This window comes from Nannobrachium achirus (assembly GCF_963921795.1).
Source record: "Nannobrachium achirus genome assembly, chromosome: 1".
In the NCBI taxonomy this organism is placed as follows: domain Eukaryota; kingdom Metazoa; phylum Chordata; class Actinopteri; order Myctophiformes; family Myctophidae; genus Nannobrachium; species Nannobrachium achirus.
In genome coordinates this window covers 20,606,124-20,626,366 of record NC_137810.1, presented here as the reverse complement: position 1 = coordinate 20,626,366, position 20,243 = coordinate 20,606,124, and the positions used below count along the sequence as shown (strand labels likewise).

At 41.6% G+C, this 20,243-nt stretch overlaps 2 protein-coding genes across 2 annotated transcripts; both read right to left on the bottom strand.

The window, feature by feature from the left end:
* Positions 1 to 5,781: 5,781 nt before the first annotated feature.
* On the bottom strand, positions 5,782 to 13,319 carry LOC308290737 (fetuin-B). Its single transcript, XM_080732646.1, has 7 exons — positions 12,866 to 13,319; positions 11,828 to 11,941; positions 11,164 to 11,242; positions 10,499 to 10,665; positions 9,717 to 9,830; positions 8,274 to 8,396; positions 5,782 to 7,926 (listed from the first exon to the last, which is right to left on the bottom strand). Exons 1-7 carry the CDS (start codon positions 13,076 to 13,078, stop codon positions 7,663 to 7,665), a joined length of 1,074 nt encoding a protein of 357 aa, XP_080588772.1. The 5' UTR covers positions 13,079 to 13,319; the 3' UTR covers positions 5,782 to 7,662.
* Positions 13,320 to 15,394: 2,075 nt separating this feature from the next.
* On the bottom strand, positions 15,395 to 19,785 carry LOC308281454 (antihemorrhagic factor HSF-like). The gene is made up of 7 exons (XM_080721643.1): positions 19,479 to 19,785; positions 18,785 to 18,898; positions 18,082 to 18,169; positions 17,717 to 17,883; positions 17,505 to 17,621; positions 17,170 to 17,253; positions 15,395 to 17,066 (listed from the first exon to the last, which is right to left on the bottom strand). The coding sequence occupies exons 1-7, from the start codon at positions 19,689 to 19,691 to the stop codon at positions 16,326 to 16,328; spliced, it is 1,524 nt and encodes a 507-aa protein (XP_080577769.1). The 5' UTR covers positions 19,692 to 19,785; the 3' UTR covers positions 15,395 to 16,325.
* Between the last annotated feature and the right edge of the window lie 458 nt (positions 19,786 to 20,243).

The window sequence follows — 20,243 nt, the reverse complement described above, 5'->3', positions numbered from 1 at the left end:
AATTGTATATCTGTTCTTGTGGGGTTTCCAAGGGGATCCATCATCCATGCCTGTCCGCAACAGCCTAGCCATGGCTGGTTCCCAAAGTGTGGTTCGGGGACCTCTGGGGGTCCCTGAGGAGTTTCCAAGGGGGTCCATAGTGGGGTCTGTCAGGTCAAATAGCAAATGTACACATTGTCAGTGTCACCTTCCTAAAATAATTACATACTGGTTGAGTATCATTTTGATGATGCTGACAACCTCTCTCAGAGGTCGCTTCTCAATAAGGATATACCATAGGCTATATTTAACCAGAGGTACGGTTACCTCTGGTTAAATAGCCTAAGCTTGTTGAGAAGATGATTCTGTTCTCACCCCAGTGTGTAAAGAGTGTAACCTAGAGCCATTTTATTTTCACAAGACAATGTGTATGTGACTATTTAGCACAAGTCAAGACAATGTGACAAAATTAATCTAGCTAGCTTTAGTTAGGCCTGGCTGAAATGGTTCAACAATTGCCCACACACACACACACACACACACACACACACACACACACACACACACACACACACACACACACACACACACACACACAATAATTATAATACAATGAATAATGGTATACTTATTCGTTTTATTTTCAAAATAATGCACAAAAGAATACTTTCATTACTTTCAATTTACTACACACTATACACATTGCAAAAGTGTACATATTTCTTTTTGTTTGTTACAATGTAAAAAAAAATGGAAAACATTGACATTGTTATCTAGTCAGTTTTAAACATAAGAAAAGGAAGTTGCCTGGGTTCATTCACAGTTTTCGGTGGATACTAAAAAATGAGGTCCAGGACCAAAAATTGGAACACTAGAAAAGAGAAAAAAGGTCTGCACACATTCTTATATGGTCCCAAAATAACGTTTCGGCCTATATATGCCTTCTACAGGTGTAAACTTGAAGAAGTGGCTCACAACCCCTATGCCTATACCTATAGGCCTATGAAGAAGAAGAAGAAGTAGGCCTATGCATTGAAGCAAAGGAACCAAAAGTTCTGCTTGTGGTCTGTACTGTAGCATCTGTGGCTTGTCATACTGTCATTAGAATGAATCCTCACGCACATTTCCGGAAAAAGACAAAGCTTCTGCTAAATAATGTACAACTGTAAGGCTTTACCCCCTAACTAAACCCCCATGTGCTGCTTTAAAGTTTAAATTAGACCAAAGCTGAAACAAAGTGTGCAGCTAGAGCTTTCCCCCTGCATCTGCATGTGCATCTTCAGACGTTTTTGCTTAAAGCTGTTGCTTTTCCCGTGAATGAATTCTCATGTGTTTCTTCAAAGTTGTTAAACGATTGAAGCTGCTGCCACAGACAGTACAGCTAAAGGGCCTTTCCCCTGTATGTGCTGCATCAGACCAAATTTCTGTCTAAAGCTGTTGCCACAAATTTCACAGCTAAAGGGTTTTTCCAACTTTATGAACAAGCATGTGCTGCTTCAGACCATTTGCTTGACTAAAGCAGCGGCCACAATCTGCACAGCTGAAGGGCTTTTCCCCTGTATGAATCCTCATGTGCAGCTTCAGAGAACCATTTTCACTAAAGCTGTTTCCACAGATCGTACAATTGTAGGGTTTTTCACCTGTATGAATCCTCATGTGCAGCTTCAGAGAACCATTTTCACTAAAGCTGTTTCCACAGATCGTACAATTGTAGGGTTTTTCACCTGTATGAATCCTCATGTGCAGCTTCAGAGAACCATTTTCACTAAAGCTGTTTCCACAGATCGTACAATTGTAGGGTTTTTCACCTGTATGAATCCTCATGTGCAGCTTCAGAGAACCATTTTCACTAAAGCCGTTTCCACAGATCGTACAATTGTAGGGTTTTTCACCTGTATGAATCCTCATGTGCCTTTTCAGATAACTGTTACCACTAAAGCTGTTGCCACACATGTCACAGCTATAGGGCTTTTCCCCTGTATGAACCATCATGTGCTGCTTCAGAGTATTATTTTGACTAAAGCTGCTGCCACAAACTTTGCAGCTATAGGGCTTTTCCCCTGTATGAACCATCATGTGCTGCTTCAGATGATTATTTTTACTAAAGCTGCTGCCACAAACTGTGCAACTAAAGGGTTTTTCCCCTGTATGAACCCTCATGTGCAGCATCAGATGACTATGACGACTAAAGCTGCTGCCGCAATCTGCACAGCTAAAGCCTTTTTCCCCTGTATGAATCAGCATGTGCTGCTTCAGATGACTACTTTTACTAAAGATGCTGCCACAATCTGTACAGCTATGGGGCTTTTCCCCTGTATGAACCCTCATGTGCTGCTTCAGAGAACCCTTTTGACTAAAGCTGTTGCCACAAACTGTACAGCTAAAGGGCTTTTCCCTGGTATGAATCGTCATGTGCTGCTTTAGATGACACTTTTGACTAAACCGGTTGCCACAGTCTGTACAGGAAAAGGGTTTCTCTCCTGTATGAATCATCATGTGCTGCTTCAAATGACCCTTTTTTACTAAAGTTGTTACCACAAAGAGTACATATAAAGGGCTTTTCCTCTTGATTAGTCTTCATGGATGGCTTCTCTTTTGACGATTTCACACTGTGGATCAGTTTACAGCTCATAGACAACCTTTGTCCTTTCACATGTTGTGTCTTGTGTGATCGCTGTTTGTTTAAAACTGACTGGGCTCCCTTGGTCTCCTCCTCATCGCTGTCTTCAGTATCAGATTCAGAACAGTGTGAAGAGAGGAGCTGAGCATCACTGGTTGGTAGTGATGTTTCACAGTCCTCTTCCACCTAAAATAAATACATAAACACATATCAGATTTATGTTGATCTTCTAGATTTGGTTTCTACTAACATTTTGGGCAATAACATACTAAGCCACTTAAACACAAGCAACAATACTGTACACATTTGCTCAAATTACTATGGCCCTCTCCTTTTATAATCAACACTTCAAATCTATTGAACAGAAATAATTGATCTACAGGCTCAAACCATGTTGGCAATGCATTGAAAATTCATCGACACTGTGTTGTTTTTAATGCTGGGGTTACAGTATGTGGTGTAATAAGGCCTCATCCAACAGATATAATTTATAATCAAATTACCATTTTACTCTGTGGAACAGCTGTGTATTCCATGGTGTTAGAAAGATCCTGTGGAAGTTGTGGAACTATTTCATCCTTCACATCCAACAGTCCACTGTTAAACCTTACACGTGATAGAGGGACAAAACAAGCCTTCAACACTACTGCTGTTGCGTTCACCTGTAAAATCAAATGCAGAAAAGAAAACAAAGTCAGAAAAAAAAGTCATGAAAACATGGCAGATATAAAAAGCACATTACACAAAAGATAAACTTTGTTTGAATGTGATATCATTATTATAATAGTTAGGGGGTGGAACACGCCATCAACAGTATAGGCTATTACGTTAAATGTGGAGAAAAAATACTATTTGTGACGGATAGTCAGATACTCCACAATAACTACAAGACAATTGTGACCGTAGGTCACAGTTAACTATGAAAACTGTCATATCTTGACCGTATCATTTCTGTAACACCCCAATGTCTATATCTGCTGACCTTTTGTGACATCACATTGTTGTAACATCACATTGTGACATCACATTCAGACCTTGTCCCTTGTATGCCCATATACCGGTTACGGTATGAAGATCCATGATGTTATCAATATTAAGCCCATAGCTTGGAATGTCCATGGGCATATAGTCCTATTTTGTGAGTCTCATGTGTGCTATAACATAAGACATCTATGATGTCAGACTATAGTCATATCCATTTTGTCCACATTTTGTTCAACGTAATCAACAAACCGCAACTTGAATCACGCTTGCAAATGAAATCTGTTCAGTGCAACCTCACCCTTATGCGTCTTACAGGTATAGATAATACACCCAATAAGAAAAACATGACAAACCTGGTACTCAATCTTCCTCCTTTTGGTTTCTCTACAGGACTGTTCAACTTCCCCTGATTGGTTCATCTGTAATGATAAATGTCTTGGTATTACCGTATTAAACACAAGGGGGAAATAGAGGCTACACACATCTAATGTCTAACAAGCTCAGTCTTCTTCAAGGTTAGTAGTTTGTATCAAACACAACTAGTTGTCCATTACTAATGTAAAGTGTAAAGTCTCAACTACATAACCACATGTGCAACATCTTACCTTCTTGTTCAGTTGTTCTCAAAGACAAATCCTTGGAAATGGTTCTCTGTCTTGTCTCTGAATATGCTGAAAGCACACACATAGACTACAACAACGCTATGATAATTTACTTATACCTGAGGAGGGTCTTTCACACGTTGAATTCAACCAATCAGAGCAGAGCAAAGGAAGTGGGGGGAGATAAGATGCTTCCAATAGCCCTGGTTGACACGAACATTAACATAGCACATCAACTATCTGGAAACATTTCAGAATAAGACAGTCTGGTGATTAAATAACATGCCATGCATACTTGCTTCAAACTATTTAAAGTTATGATTTATGTTTAAAACAATCATCAAAGGCCTACCCAGTGTATCATTTAAATTGCAATTACTTTTACAGTTGTAAAACAAAACAAAAACATCTCATTGTGTTCTTGCTATCATGCTTCTTAACTTCAGTAACAGGAACAAGTCTCCCCATCTGCCCCAATCTTTAATAAACATAAAATATAGTATCATTTGGAAACACAATTTAACTAAATCAGGAGATATAAACCATGAATCACCATCATTTTGATCAACTATGCCAGTTACACATCATTTCTGTTAATTTCCCTGTTTCATCACTTCCATTGTGCTTGTTTATCCTGTATCCTGCACGAGTTCTGTCTCCTGAGTGTCTGTTTGATACAGAGCTGGGGTAACACAGGGATCCCAGTAATGAACAAACACTCTACTTAGCTATTGGATAGAGCTATATAGAGCTTATTTTTACAAAACATATCCATCACACCACTTTACATGCAGTAGCACCATGCAGTTTACACACTTTAAAACATTATTTCTGGTTGTAGGGTTTGAAACTCTTATCTTCATCTAGTCTGTTGGAAAACACAGGTTGTGAATGTTGATAATGTTTTATTTAGAGGATGCTTGTCCCTTTGTTGGATGGATGGGTAGGTGAGAATGGCGTAGGGTGTGCCCTGTTGCTGAATGGATGGACCAACTCATTTGCATGTATTCCTTTTAGTATGTAGTAGCCTATGTAAGTAGTGAGCATAATGCCCCCAACAGTATTGTGTGAATGGTGTGTGGAATAGGATTAGCATTAATTTGTATTCAAATTGCTTATAGGCCTACTGGAAAATACTAAGCATTCTGCAACATTAGGAAGGTGACATAACTTAAAGGAGGACTTCACCACTTTTCAACCTATCTTCATATAATAGGTCCTCACTAATTAATGTTCATGATAAAATATCAAAAAATAATCTACTCAGTCCGGGTCTCATAGGAGAGCTGTGGGCGGGTTTATTATATCAATGTGTTTTGCTCTAGTGAATGAATGCAATAGGACCTGAATGGAAACAAGACCACATGGTCTTTCTTCAGTGAATATCCTTTTTGGACCAAAGTGCTTTGTACTGTATGCATCTTTTATGTCTAAATAAATAAATCAATCAATCAATCAAAAAGTCAAATCCTTCCACCGGTGACATCATCAATGGGGAATCCAAGCTAATAGAAACGGCAGGCTTTATATTCCTAAAAAGTTGCAATGTTAAAGTGGAAGCCATTGTTCTCGCAATAATAAAAATCGACAGACAGGTTGAAAAGTGGTGAAGTCCTCCTTTAAGGAGTGTTTCATCCATATATTTGGCTTTTACAGGGTTAAACATGTAATGAGCACAGAGCACCGTATAGATTACGACGTATACAAGCATTATAGGCAGTTTTCACATGATGGTCAAATAGCAATTTCACACAATCATTATATGGTAATATAATAATAATTATTATAATAATAATAATTGTAACATTTATCAAGAATAAAACACACTTCACTTGACAATGAAAATACATTTCTTCGATGCAAAACAAAATGAAAGGCTTTCTCTGTTGCTGAAATATGTTTTTTTTTATTATGGATCATTTGTCATTTCAACATACGATACCCATCCCCAAATCCCAATAAGCCTCGTAAACCAGCCTCCTCCGGAAATCTACATTCCATTTGCTTTCTAGAAACAAGAGAAGTAATAATTATGATGAGCTGATCAGTGCTGCTGCTGATCTATTTTAATGTCTTAATCTGTGTAATTCTGTCATATTTACAGTTTAACTCTACAGTATTGTGTATGAGTATAGGACTAACCCTTTTTCTCAGTTCTGCTTGACTGTTATGTACAATATGTCTGTATGCCTTTGTGCAGTGGTGTGTTGGTAGGTATTTGTCTGTACTGGATTCATTTCATGACAAGCATGCTAGAGAAGCTCCTGTTATATACAGTATACCCCAAATTCATATCTCGCAACCCTTGACAGCCCATACATCCAAACAGAAAAGTCCTACTGATTTGATTAAACTCACCAACATTGCTAGCCTGATTTCAGACTAAGCTTCCTGAGGCCTGTACACTCAGAGAGTGGGCAGGGTCTTTCTATGGGTTGGAGCCAGGCTACAACATTGCAGCCGTATGGAAAGCTTGAATTATCCTCTTTCTATCTGCAAAGTTTTTCTTTCATAAAAAATCCACCTTAGACAAGCTTTCTCTCAAGAAATTATGTCAGGTGATTATTTGTATAAGTGTTGGAGTTTGGAAGCGCTCGTTTTCAACAATGCAACGTCCTGCTGCCTCCTGCATTATGTGCCATTTCGAAACAGGAGGTACGCAGCACTTACTTACAAACTCCTCAGAAAAATAACAACCTGCACGGAATTTCTTGACAGAAAGTAGCTCATAACATTTCTACTGTGTTTTTTATGAAACAAAAACTTTAAATGTGCAGAGTTTATACAATCAGATAGGACTTTTCTGTTTGGATGTATGGGCTGTCATGGGTTGGTATTGCAACTCTAGATTCCAGATATCAAAAATAGGATCTAACGGTGTTCTCTCTCTTTTCATTAAAGTTTATGAAGTTTAGGAAAGTTGCAGTTTGGACAGTCAATTGGAATATCCACCCAGCCCAGGTACTAGGGGTGTCACACCAAATTCTGGGCCCCCCCTGGGTACAAGGATTCACTCACATTTTGTGCTTTAACTATTGAAAAATAGCAGATATACAAGCTCGCAGCGCAGCAGTCGGTGCTGTAGATCTGCTATTTTTGAAAAATCGTGAAAATAGTCTTTGAATATTTCAAATCCTTCTATTAAGGTTTTTTTGAAAAACCTGTCTCTATGTCAGTGGTGCTCAAACCTTTTCATGTGAAGGACTCCCAAAATGACATGTAGGCCTATTTGGCCACGGACCCCATCTCAAAATATTTAGTTCCAGCCAGGGACCCCCAGAAGCAAAATATATATAGACCTATATTCAAAGATTTGCACACATTTTCACGACTTTTCAAAAATAGCAGCTCTACAAGCTGCGAGCTTGTATCTGCTATTTTTCAGTAGCTAAACTATAACATAATTCCAGGCCCCTCCACCTTGGGCCCAAGTAACTCAGTCCCACTTCCCCCCCCCTTGAGCCCAGGTACAGTTAATCAGAGTTTAAGTCTGTCCAATCCCAAATGATGCCTGCGAGGGCCAGGGCAGAAGCTTGATATTGGGGAAGACCTTGAAGAGGCAGGAAGCTCAACTACAGCCCCTAGGGAGCCCCTGGGCCTGGTCAGGCCAGGGCTAGGGGTGTTAGTGAGGGTTGCAGGGTGGACATGCTCGTGGGGGTGCAGATGCAAATGCTTGTGCTGCTGAAGTCCACTGTGCCCATTGTCTGCTTTGGTATGGGCCTGCTCCTCCACCTTGGCAGCCTAGAGAACAATAGAAAAAGCCTGAACAAGATCCTGATGAAACATGTTGTTTCACTGTTGACCAACACAAGTTCTGCTCGGTTCTCTGTACTGTTAAGTCAAACATATTGAAGTATCTTTTTCTTTTTTGGCCACAATATCAGTATTCTGTATTTGAGAATTATTTCAATCATTTAGTCTTTTACTGTAGTAAAGTGAGGGCATATAGGCAATTATTTTTTAGAAACAAAAATACGTGTTCATAATTAAAGTATCAAGCATGTAAAATCATACTTAGATGTAGGCCTATACAACGGTATGGGTAACAACAAGTCAAACTCTACTGTGTAATGTAGCAAAAGATTCACCTCAGGTTCGTAGATTTCACACTGCACTTCCACTGGCTGTCTAGTTTCCTTAACTTTGGCAGGCATTCTTACTTCAAACTGGTCCTCATGGGCTGTATGTGATCCCAAACAAAAGCCCCTATGCTGGGAGACAACACAGAACAGCTGGACTTGCACATATGAAAGTTGTTAACCTGTTATCTGTTAACACAGTTCTTCTGACTGAAACACTACAGTTGTGAGTAGGCTACTTGTCCAATTCTTAAAATATATGTGTGTGTGTGTGTGTGTGTGTGTGTGTGTGTGTGTGTGTGTGTGTGTGTGTGTGTGTGTGTGTGTGTGTGTGTGCGTGCGTGCGTGCGTGTGTGTGTGCGTGTGTGTGTGTGTGTGTGTGTGTGTGTGTGTGTGTGTGTGTGTGTGTGTGTGTGTGTGTGTTGTGTGTGTGTCTGTCACTGGTGCCTGATCATTGGAGCCAGGGGTAACATTGGCTCTCCCTATCGGCCATTGCTTGCCTGTCCCACACTTTCAGGTCTAACATCACTGTATGCAGTGTTGCCAGGTCTTGCTTGTTAAGCAATAATTTGGGCATATATTCATAGACCTGGTTGCTTGTTTCTCTCACATATAACCTGGCAACACTGGTCTTAGTGGTGTTGCCAGGTCTTGCTTGTTAAGCGACACATTTGGGCATGTATTCATAGCACCGGGTTGCTTGTTTCTCTCGCATATAATCTGGCAACACTGGCCTTACACAGCAGTGTTCCTGTTCTGTTTCTGAAACACAGAATAACATGTTGAATTGACTTGATACAAGACTGTCATATACTGATAATTTAAAGTTTCATGGCTTTAATTACAACTAATTAAAAACTGGGGACAATGGATAAACAGTAATCAGGATTATGATGTTGTTTGGACATTGGACTGTTGGGGTGACTGAATCTGATCATTCTGATGGTGAGTTATGCCTAATCTTTTATATACAGTATCACCTGCCTGGCCGCCGTGCCAATCATTTGAAATGATGTGGGTTCAGAATCAGAAGCAGAAGCACGCTGGTCGCTGGTCGGTGTTGTTGTGATTTGATTTGATGACATGTGTGGCTATATCTGGCAGTCTGTCTGTGCATCATTTTGCTATGATTTCTCAAATTATTTTAATTCATGACGTGAATTTACAGTAACCTATCGATGCTTGTAAGCCCTGCAGTCAACCATGTGTCAGTTATTTTAAACATGGTCAGTGGTGTCACTTCTTATGGCTGTCAAGCTTGCTGTTACAGCAAGATTGCAGAACCAATCTGCAATCTGCATTAGAATCACAGCAAGACACTGTAGCCTACCCGGCAAAATTTCGTGCATGCGAAGCCTGAAAACTGGCTAGCCCTACCGGTGACAAAGTTAGGCGCCCCTGGTGTGTGTGTGTGTGTGTGCGCGCGCGTGTGTGTGTGTGTGTGCTACTCACAGAAAACTGACAGTCCATGAGTGTGCAGTTGCTCAGTTCCTCAGGAGCAGTTTGCTTGGAGCATAATGTCTCCTGAATGGTGAACTCCACAAAATACGATGGGCCTTCATTCCACTGAGAATACATACACACATGTGAGTTCACTGCAGATAATCATCCTCCTTAAATTCAATTAATTCTTTCAATGGACTATAATTACTAAAATTGTATTTGATGACCTTCTTGCCCTGGCTGGCATTTTGCCTTTGAACAACACCAAAGACCAAGTGGCCTTGCCCCTAAAATGAAGAAATTCCAGGCCATATTCAATCAACGGCTCCATAACCAAAAAGGCAGTTCAGGTTTACAATGACTCTACCCACCCTCTCCACTTATCTTTTCAGCTTATACCATATGGCAGGAGGCATTAACTAAAATGAAGGGTTAAAATAATTTGTGCCATCTGCAGTGGATATTTTAAACATAAAAAAAAAAGAACCCTACTGCCCAACCCCTGCAGCCCATGATCACTACTGTTATTGGAATGCATTTTAACTGTAGTTTATTGCATTTGTTTATTTATGCATTCTTTGTGTTTTTATTGTTTGTTTACTGTATGCAAGTGTGCCAAAGGCAAATTTTCAATTTATGTTACATTTAATTGACAATAAAATTGTCTTTATCTTTATAGGGCAGGCCTATTGACTATTTATATGATACCTTCATGTAGCCTAATCATGTATCCCTCCCTCATCTTTTTATTTTATTTGTGTGTCTGTGTGTGAGGTCTGTTGAAACCTGACCTGTGAACTGGCTTTTGTAATGTTTTCCAAGGTGAAGTAGTTGGCTAAGCGGCTCTCTGTGTTAAACCTCTGCAGTGACAGGTTGGCTGTCTCCATGACGATAGGATCATTTAGGTTATCAGCTGTGGGGCAGTCAGGGCACACATCCACCACTGCTGTGGCAGGAACTAAACACAAGAGTTCAATTAAGAAATGAGATGTCAAACTTACATTCTGGTTTAGGTAACTAACAATCCAGTGCCTTATAATCACACTTGTTCACTGTTCTAAAATAAACTATAGTATATTCCTGACCTGTAGTGCACTGCTTCTCTACTACTTAAGTGCTATTTTTGTGCATTTGTACCATCTGACAAATTGACTTGTTGACCTCTTTCCCTTCATTACTGCAGTGCTAAATTGAACAGTGGAAAAACCTTCATCTGTGACACTATTACCTAGCCACTTCTGAGAGGTATTGTTTTCAGATTGTGTGTTTGTTCATCCTGGATAGCCAGATAAATCCATGACATTTCTGTGAGCTTGCGGCACATTAGATTTGTGCTGTGTGAATTATACTCCTCATTACCACTTCAAAATACGCTTAAATCAATTGCTCGATCACCTGACACTGATTATCATGTTGTAAGCCGCTATCTAATCCTGTGCAAATTTCAGTACCGTACCTTGACGAATTTTACACAAGTAGCTCTGTAGTTCCACTTCAGTACCAACATGAATGGACACCTCACACTCTCCATACACCTGTCAACACACACACACACACACACACACACACACACACACACACACACACACACACACACACACACACACACACACACACACACACACACACACACACACACACACACACAGGTTTGCAATTGCTACTTTGTGGGGACATTACACATAGTCTACTATCTTTGTGGGGACATTCCATTCATTTTAACCCTAACCCTAAACCCTAACCCTAACCCTAACCCTAACCCTAACCCCATACTGCATCTTAGGCCTTGACTTGGCCTAGGACAATATATTGAAGTCTTCACTCCCTAACCTTAACCTAACCCCTAAAGACCTTGTGGGGACGTATTAATTTGTCCCCACATGGTTTTTTCCCTGGATTGTACTATCTTTGTGGGGACATGAGGTCCCCACAAAGATAGCTTTGCAAGCCCACACACACACACACACACACACACACACACACACACACACACACACACACACACACACACACACACACACACACACACACACACACACACACACACACAAAGCTCAGATAAACTGCTAGTGTGTGTATTGTGTTTGAGTGATATAGTAGCATCCCCTACTGATACTTACTGGAACTGCACCAGTGTCCCTGACTTCACACTGTTTCCATGGCTTCCTGCTGGTCACGTGACATTTGGTCTCTAAGACATCTATGGTCAACTTGTAGAGCAGGCCACCTTTCTCCTGAACAAAGAGCAATAAATAGACATGAGAGAAAATGGTGGGAATACTTTCAAATCAACCGATCAATCGATCGATCAATCAATCAATCGATCGATCAATCGATCAATCGATCAATCAATCAATTTCAATTTCTCAAGCCTAAATGAATACATTCGCCAGCTATTAGCTCTAATCACAGCTGATATTTTGACGGGTAAACAGACAGTAACAGTGTGGGGTGTGTTTCGTTTAGGTGATGGCTACTGTGTGCCAGTGTGTTGGACAGCTCCTGCTTTTAACTTCATGCACACACAGAAACCCATAAATGAAACACACAGATAATTAACATTAGCTGCTGCATTTAGGCAACCTGTCAAAAAGTCTGTGAAAAGGGTCCACTGGGTTGGTTGTAGCTTGATTTAATAGTAGTAGTACACTTCTGCTAGTACAAGCACTCTGTTTGCATCTCTCCCTTTTCTTTTTGTAGTAGGCCAATAGGGTGCAAAGACCAGCCATAGCCTGATTTATACATAAAGCGTATTGTACTTGAAATGCATGAGGACCATGTTTTATTCATTTATTATCTTTTTTATTTTCATAAAAAATAAAATATATACAAAAATAACTTTTTAACTAATCAGCATTTTTTTGTGCAGCCATGTACAGTATACACTATGCATTAACATTTCATTATGTTTAACAAAGATGTGGCTGTAAAAAGAGTGAGAGAGAGAGTGTGTGAGTGTGAGTGTGTGTGTGTGTGTGTGTGTGTGTGTGTGTGTGTGTGTGTGTGTGTGTGTGTGCGCGCGTGCGTGCGTGTGTGCGTGCGTGCGTGCGTGCGTGCGTGCGTGCGTGCGTGCGTGCGTGTGTGCGTGTGCGTGTGTGTGTGTGTGTGTGTGTGCGCGTGCGTGCGTGCGTGCGTGCGCGCACATGCATTGTACACACCTTTTCAGCTGCAGTGTGTGACATGTCATACAGTCTGTTGAGGCTGAGGATGTATCCTTGCGTCCGGTCCTGGTTGATTTGCTCCAGGGCCTCCTCTGCTACCCGCACTGCCTCCGGGTTCCCACAACCAGGGCTGTCTGGTTGTGGTGTGGCCCTGGTCCCCTGCCACAGTGAAGCCAGACATAGGGCCAGCAGGCACACATTCACAGACATCCCGAAACACACGCACACAGCGTTGCCACCGATAAAAGACAGCCTAACTGTTTCTGCTATATAGTTTATTCTGAAACTCTGAAGTCTCAGGAGCTACAGTAGCATCAATGCTAATGACCGGGAAGGCCTATGCCAATCCTTGGCACAGATCTTGCTTATCTTGTAATGCTAGTTTAATCACCAAATAGCAGCCAGCTATTCTGACAGCTAAACATGTGAGAAGAAAGAATCTTAGAATGATGTGTTTTGGGCTACAAATTGCTTGGTGGGGACTGCTGGACTTTACCCCCTTTCTCAAAGGACAAGCAAACAGCTGCTATCTCCTATAGGCCAATGGCTTGGTCTGATAACCTATCAGGGTCATTAGGACACCGGGGGAGTATGGGGAAATCTCGCTTTTGCGAAAGCCCATCACTTCGACCGGAGGGTTAGCGACTCACTCCACGGAGGTTAAGGTTAGGGTGAGGGTTAGAGTCGGGTGTCGAAAAGATGAACGTAGTAACAGCGACACGTTCCCGGGAGTATAAGGTAAATAGTATGTATATCAGATCATGGTTGTTTGTTGAATGAGAGAATGTCATCATTGAGCAAATAGCAACCCAATTAGGCTATCGTGTCTAGACTTGAGTTTCGATGAAAAACATAAATATATTGCTGAGACAACATTTTGAGAGAGGACAGAGGTCTTATAGTCAGGGCATGATAGGAAGTTAGGAACCTTAACATCAAGGATAATTTATAGGTTAAGGAGCAGGTGTTTTAACTTTTGAATCATGGATATGATGTGTCATTCAGTGACAGAATGAAGTTCTTTCCAGATATCAACTGCAGATCCATTATCCACTCCTGTATGTAGAGCCTAATACTGTACCTTCCATTTGACTTCTTGAAATATTTCAATAGTCATTTATGGTGACATTTTAAATGAATACATAAGCATAAGCATAAGCATATACATATACATATACATATACATATACATATACATATACATATACATATACACATACATATACATATTATTATTGATTTTAAGGGATGATAAAAAAACACAATTAACAGAGGCTGATGGTATTTGATTACTGTGACAACATTTTGGGTCTGAATATAATCTGCTCCATGAAAATAATTGTGTTAATGTGTAGATCTTAGGTTTAGTAATTAGGCTATTCTCAGGATGAGAGGAATCACACTGCACTGGTGAATTACAGTGACCAGCCGTTTGTGATAATTACATCATTGTAAATGTGTTGTTGCTCTGAAACCCTTTCTGGCTCCTATACTGTTTTCCCTGTGTAGGAATGGTACCCAAATATTGTCAAAAATAATCGCATGTAAAATTAAATGTATGATATAAAAAGAAAAGAAAAGAAAAGATTTGTCTCAAGAAGGGCAAGGTGTGGTTGGTCTATACACAGATGAGAGCTATTTCCGGTGATTATCTGGCTGTTATAATGATAATAATAATGTAGAGCTTTTGACTCAAGTTCACTATAAACTAGTAAAATTATGTACATCTGTTCATACAGTATGGATGACTTGTATCATGTTAAGCAAAAAAACTTCACTCTCATATAGACACATCCTTCCTGTCTCTTGAATGTTATAAAACACATCTCAAAATGAATAACAAACTGACATGCCATATTCTTTTAAAACAGGCCTATGTGTGGGATCTTTGCATCAATCCGACAGAGACATTAATGTCTGATTCAAATCTACAGTACACTCAATATGCACCTTTTGTCAATATACTGTAGCACCAGGACACCTCCAATAGTTTATTGCTGTGTAACTATTTAATTCCAGAGCTATGAACAGAGGGTATGCGTGTGACATCATCATCATACCCGGAAGTTATGCGGGAACACAAAAAACGACTTTCTGGCCTTGACCTCCCATACATCCAAACAGAAAAGTCCTATCTGATTGCATTAAATGACGTTAAACTCACTTGGCCACTCACTTTGCCACTCGTTTTGCCACTCGATTTGCCATTCACTTTATGCATGCACATACCCTCTATAGTAGTATGGTTTTGGATACCTGTTATAAGGAATCTAATGCAATTCTTCCAAGCACAGAACTAAAATCTCTGTAAAACTATGATGGATTAGTATTCTGAAGGCTGTAGGCAAGATTTGAGCAAGGCATTTTATTTTGTATTATCTTACTGCACCAGCAGACTGGATGACCTTATTCATAAATGTCAAGTACATAAAAGAAATGACAAATTCCCGTCAAGCTTGTTGGGGTTGAGGTGTAAAACAACTATATATCAGGCATTATATGGAATGGAATGAAAACAAAAAACTGTTGAGTATCGCTGGTATTTATTGTTTTGTGCAGTCAATCACGTGAACATGAACAAGATAAAAACACGTAAATGTCTACCAGCAAGCATCTGCATTATAAACATGTTTTTAGGTGTTATAAATATGTCCATGTTGTGCAGTAAGTAATGGGAGTTCAAGGTGCAGCGCTCCACTTCAGCAATCCATCTCCCAGGCCCAGGGTCTAGCACATTGAAAGGGGCATAGACACCCTCGCTCCCGACTGATAGGTGAAACATCATGACTTAGATCTGTGCTGTGTCATGTGATCAATGAGATATCAATGTTGGGAACAGTATTGTTATGCCGGGACATTCAATAACTTTTTCAAATGTAAAGGGCAGACCGTACCAGTACATAAAGTGGTTCCTGTGTAAATAAGCCGAAAAGCTTACTAGGACCTCCTTTTAGTTGACCTTGTACCAGTGATTTGTGCTGTCATGAAACTGTACTTTTTCCTAAATGCAACCTTCTAATAAATTCTTCAATCAATCAATCATTCAAAATATCGAGAGAGAGAGAGAGAGAGAGAGAGAGAGAGAGAGAGAGAGAGAGAGAGAGAGAGAGAGAGAGAGAGAGAGAGAGAGACTTCATGATGCAGTGGTGAACAGGGAATTCACAGTTTAGTGATGGAAAAGAGAGGCAGTAGGGGTTGATAATATAGTCATCCTTCAAGATTAAGCAGACTATGTGAGGTAGGTGGAAGCATTGTATAAGGAGAGCAATGGAATGCCAGTAATCATAGTCAATGATTCTGATTGCGACGTGTTGAAAGCGTTAACTTCTCTTCTCATCCATCTTCCTCTCTGTGTAAGTCCCCATTAGCCAGACTGACACCATATTTCAGGATGTGTATGTTGTTGCACGCATGTGTTCAGATCAGTTCCGTTCCCCAGGGAGCAGCAGCTGTCTCCTCACGCAGCAGCCTGAACCTTGAACATGGGGTCTTCAGCAAAGAGCTTTGCAACCAGGTCGACTCCCTCCCTGGTTGGGGCAGCGGCTGGGCAATCAGCAGAGACAGACGAGGGGAAGGGCAGGATGGTGGGCTCCCGCTCACCGGGGATCTGGGGGTCAGGGATGAGGGGAAGGGTGACTCCCACCTCTGGGCCTGCGGCCGGCTGGTCGGGGAAGGAGGGGAGGGTCATGGGCTGGCCGAGGGCAGGCAGCACTCTCACCATGCCCTCTGGATGGTGGTGAGGCTCATGCTTGTGCTCGTGGTGGTGGTGATGGTGCTCGTGATCGTGCAGGTGAGCGTGCTTGTGGTCGTGGTCCAGGGCTTGCTCGTGGTCGTGCTCGTGCGTGTGCGTGTCAGTGTGGTACTTGTGGTGCTGGTTGGGGAAATCGCCGCTGTGGTCATGTGCCTTGGCGTGGTGAGCATGAACGTGGTCGTGTCCGTGCCCATGGTCATGGGAGTGATCGTGAGAGTGCGCCTGGCCCTCTTCGTGGTCATGCGTGTGATGATGGTCGGCGTTCTCCCCCTGGGCACCGTGTTGCTGGTGGCTCTTGGTGTGGTCGTGCACGTGGTCGTGGGGGTGCCCCTGCGTGGCGTCGTGCGCGGCATCGTGTGTCTGGTCCACGCCCTCCGCGTGGGGCTCAGCGTGGCTGTGGTCTGTCTCTCCTCCCAGCAGGTGGAGCTTCTTCTCTTTCTCACCAACCTGGGAACAATGCAATGCAAGAACAGCCAGTTACATACTGTACATACAGAACAAAACGCATGGCTCAGTGAGTGTAGAGTGGAAGACTTTAGAGAAATCTTACCTCAGGCTCATAGATCTCACACTCTACAGAGAGATCCTCACCACCAGGATGGTGGGAGTGGCTACCCTTGCAATGCCCTTTGTGCTGTGGTAGAGATAAAAAAAAACACTCACATTAGAATTTACATACTCAAAATCTCCATAACAAATCACTGTTGTTAACCTATACAAAACAACCACCATCACCCACCATTAATTATGCGACTTTGTTATTTGAAATCCTGTTTATATTCGAATTTATAATGTGTTTTGTACTGTCTTCCTTCCATACACTAGTAGACTTTGAAAAGCCTTTTAAAAGACTAAAGGCTGACACCGCAAACTATAGTAACTCACAGCAAACTCGCAATCCATGAGGGGGCACTGGTCTGCCTTTGTTGAGTCAGCACTCTTGGTACAGGTGGTCTCCTGAACAGTGTATTCTACATTGTAGAATGATGCCATACCGCCAATCTGAGAACACACACACACATCATTAGATTAAAATGTCACAATTCACACACAGACACCTTGTCAGATATTCTTTTAAGGACATGTCAAGTGCTGACCGAGGAGGTTGCCCGAGTGATGTTGAGCAAAGCAAAGCGCTTGGATAGCGCGCTCTCCTTGTTGAACTTCTCCAGGGAGAGGGTGGTTGTTTTCACGATCTCAGCGTTGTCCTTGGCAATGTGGGAAGGGCAGTCGGGGCACACCTCAACCACCTTTTCTGCTGGAACTGGAGTTGGAGAGATTAAGTCAATGAAAACAGTGGTAATTGTTAATTTAGCTACTGCATTTCATTTAGTACAGTTTGAGTGCTGAAAATCTAATACATACACACTGGATTATACATATTTTACATGTTGTAATGGGTGGTCATTGGGGGTCAGTTTTGAAAATCAAACCTATTTCAATGTTGCAGTTATGTTTTTACCTGGTCTGATCATGCAGTTGTATTTGTAGAGACGCACCACTCTGTGCACCCTACTGATGAAAATGGAGGCTTTGCACTGTCCATACACCTAAACAATGCAGAAAAGATGCAGTTAATACTGAATGTGGATTTCAATTGGTGTACCGGTGAACATGGGGATAGCTCGACTTTTTCCAATTTATTTCTGAATGAGCTTCATTGTCAGATCACAGATCTCGTTAAGGAGTGGGTGAAATTAGTTTTTGTTCCCCTAATTATCATTAGTTCCACAGAAGAAAGAGAGGGAAGAAGAAGGGGGAGGGGGAGGGGGTGAGTCAAAACAAGAAAGAAAAACATTAACTAATAATAATTTATCTACATATTTACACATGGTACATAGATAAGATATGGTGCATGAGCAAAGCAGCAGATATATTGTGCATGATCTATTTATGGACATTAGTTAAGGTGTGTGTGTGTGTGTGTGTCTGTGTCTGTGTGTGTGTGTGTGTGTGTGTGTGTGTGTGTGTGTGTGTGTGTGTGTGTGTGTGTGTGTGTGTGTGTGTGTGTGTGTGTGTGTGTGTGTGTGCGTGCGTGCATGTGTGCGCACGCGTTCGTGTGTGTGAGTGAGAGAGATCCTGTGGGCAAAAGCATATGTGTACAGTATGAGTAATTATTCACATAGTGTGTGTGCAGGTGCGTGTGCGTAAACGTGTTTACTAACCGGTACGTCATCAGAAGTGCGAACTTCACATTTCTTCCAGTCCTTCCTGCTGAGGACATGGCAGTTGGTTTCCTCAACATCCAGTGTCAAGTAGAACACCACTCCTGTCTCTCCCTGGAAACATAATCAGCGGTCTTCAACATGTCTGGACACGGACAAATGTGTCCGTGGCAAGACTTGGTTTTGTCCGTGGCCAATTCTAGTTTTTCTGTTTTACACACCATTATAATGTTCTTATTTTCATCATAAGATCCAATTACTGAATGTCAGTCTCCAGGTTTTCTTCAGAATATGTATGACACTTATTTACTATTATGAGTCCAACTAGTAATAATGCTTCTCAAATGTTTTATTTGCAAGGACCCCCATAACACTGAGAGTGTACAAATGGAACCAAATGTACACACTTTTGTAATATTATTGTCTTCTCATTTTGTATGTCAAAAATTGATTTTTGATAAAACAAATTCCCACACAAGCCAATGTTCATGTTCAGGGGGCGATGACCCCTGAACATGAGAAACCCTGAATTATCATGAAGACCAGGATGAACTCCACATTAATTTACAGCCTATCACAGAACTCCTTCTGTCCTGTACAAACAATTTCACATAAGCATCATCATAGGCAGATTTTACTGTGCTTTGCTGCTGTATTTTCATCATCTCTGGCACCAGTAAGATTCTTGACTCACGTGTTTCATCTGGTTGACGTTAGCCAGACGGTACAGGCTCAGGACGAAGCCCTCTTGGCGGTCTTTGTTGATCTCGGTGAGCGCGAGACCTGCAGCGTTGAGTGCCTGCGCATCCTGGCAAGAGCCTGGCTCCACGCCTCCCTGCTCCAGCGGCGCGCCGTGGACGCACACCAACCCCATCACCAACAGGGACAATAACGCACATTGCTTCATGGTGGAGACCTGTGAGTGTGTGTCTTTGTCAAGCTCTCTCTGTCTCTCTCACACACCAACTGACTGAATAATCTGGTGGGAGAGATGAATGTAGAAGGAGAGGGAGGGCCTTATATACTCTGCTCCTGCTGTTAGTCCCCTCTCTAATGCCCCCACCCCCAGCCATGTACCCCTCCTCCTACTGTATGTCCTGTCTCTGTCTGTTCCTTTTCCTGATTGTGGTGCCAAACCTCCCCCTCAGGTCCTGCAAACACTCAGTCAGCGAGGGCACCCTTCATGGCTCCAGGGGGTTGAACCCATTTAGAATGGGAACTCATTATTAGACATTATTTTCTGCCACGGACCCCCATCTCAAAATATTTCGTTCCAGGGACCCCCTTGAAGCAAAATTTGAGTTACAAATGTTCGCTTAAAAAATACATATATTCAAAGATTTGACACATTTTCACGACTTTTCAAAAATGGCACATCTACAAGCTCGCAGCGCGGCACTTGGTGCCAAGCCGTGAGTTTGTATATCTGCTATTTTTCAATAGCTAATGTATAAAATAA

Excerpts from the sequence above, each read along its gene's own strand:
- LOC308290737 (XM_080732646.1), bottom strand. The coding sequence starts at position 13,078 with ATGTCTGTGAATGTGTGCCTGCTGGCCCTATGTCTGGCTTCACTGTGG. Across the intron at positions 10,666-11,163 it reads CTTGTGTAAAATTCGTCAAG|TTCCTGCCACAGCAGTGGTG; the intron begins GTACGGTACTGA and ends TCTTGTGTTTAG. Across the intron at positions 7,927-8,273 it reads GTGAAATCTACGAACCTGAG|GCTGCCAAGGTGGAGGAGCA; the intron begins GTGAATCTTTTG and ends ATTGTTCTCTAG.
- LOC308281454 (XM_080721643.1), bottom strand. The coding sequence starts at position 19,691 with ATGAAGCAATGTGCGTTATTGTCCCTGTTGGTGATGGGGTTGGTGTGC. Across the intron at positions 18,170-18,784 it reads GCACTTCTGATGACGTACCG|GTGTATGGACAGTGCAAAGC; the intron begins GTTAGTAAACAC and ends TGCATTGTTTAG. Across the intron at positions 17,622-17,716 it reads TCACTCGGGCAACCTCCTCG|ATTGGCGGTATGGCATCATT; the intron begins GTCAGCACTTGA and ends GTGTGTTCTCAG.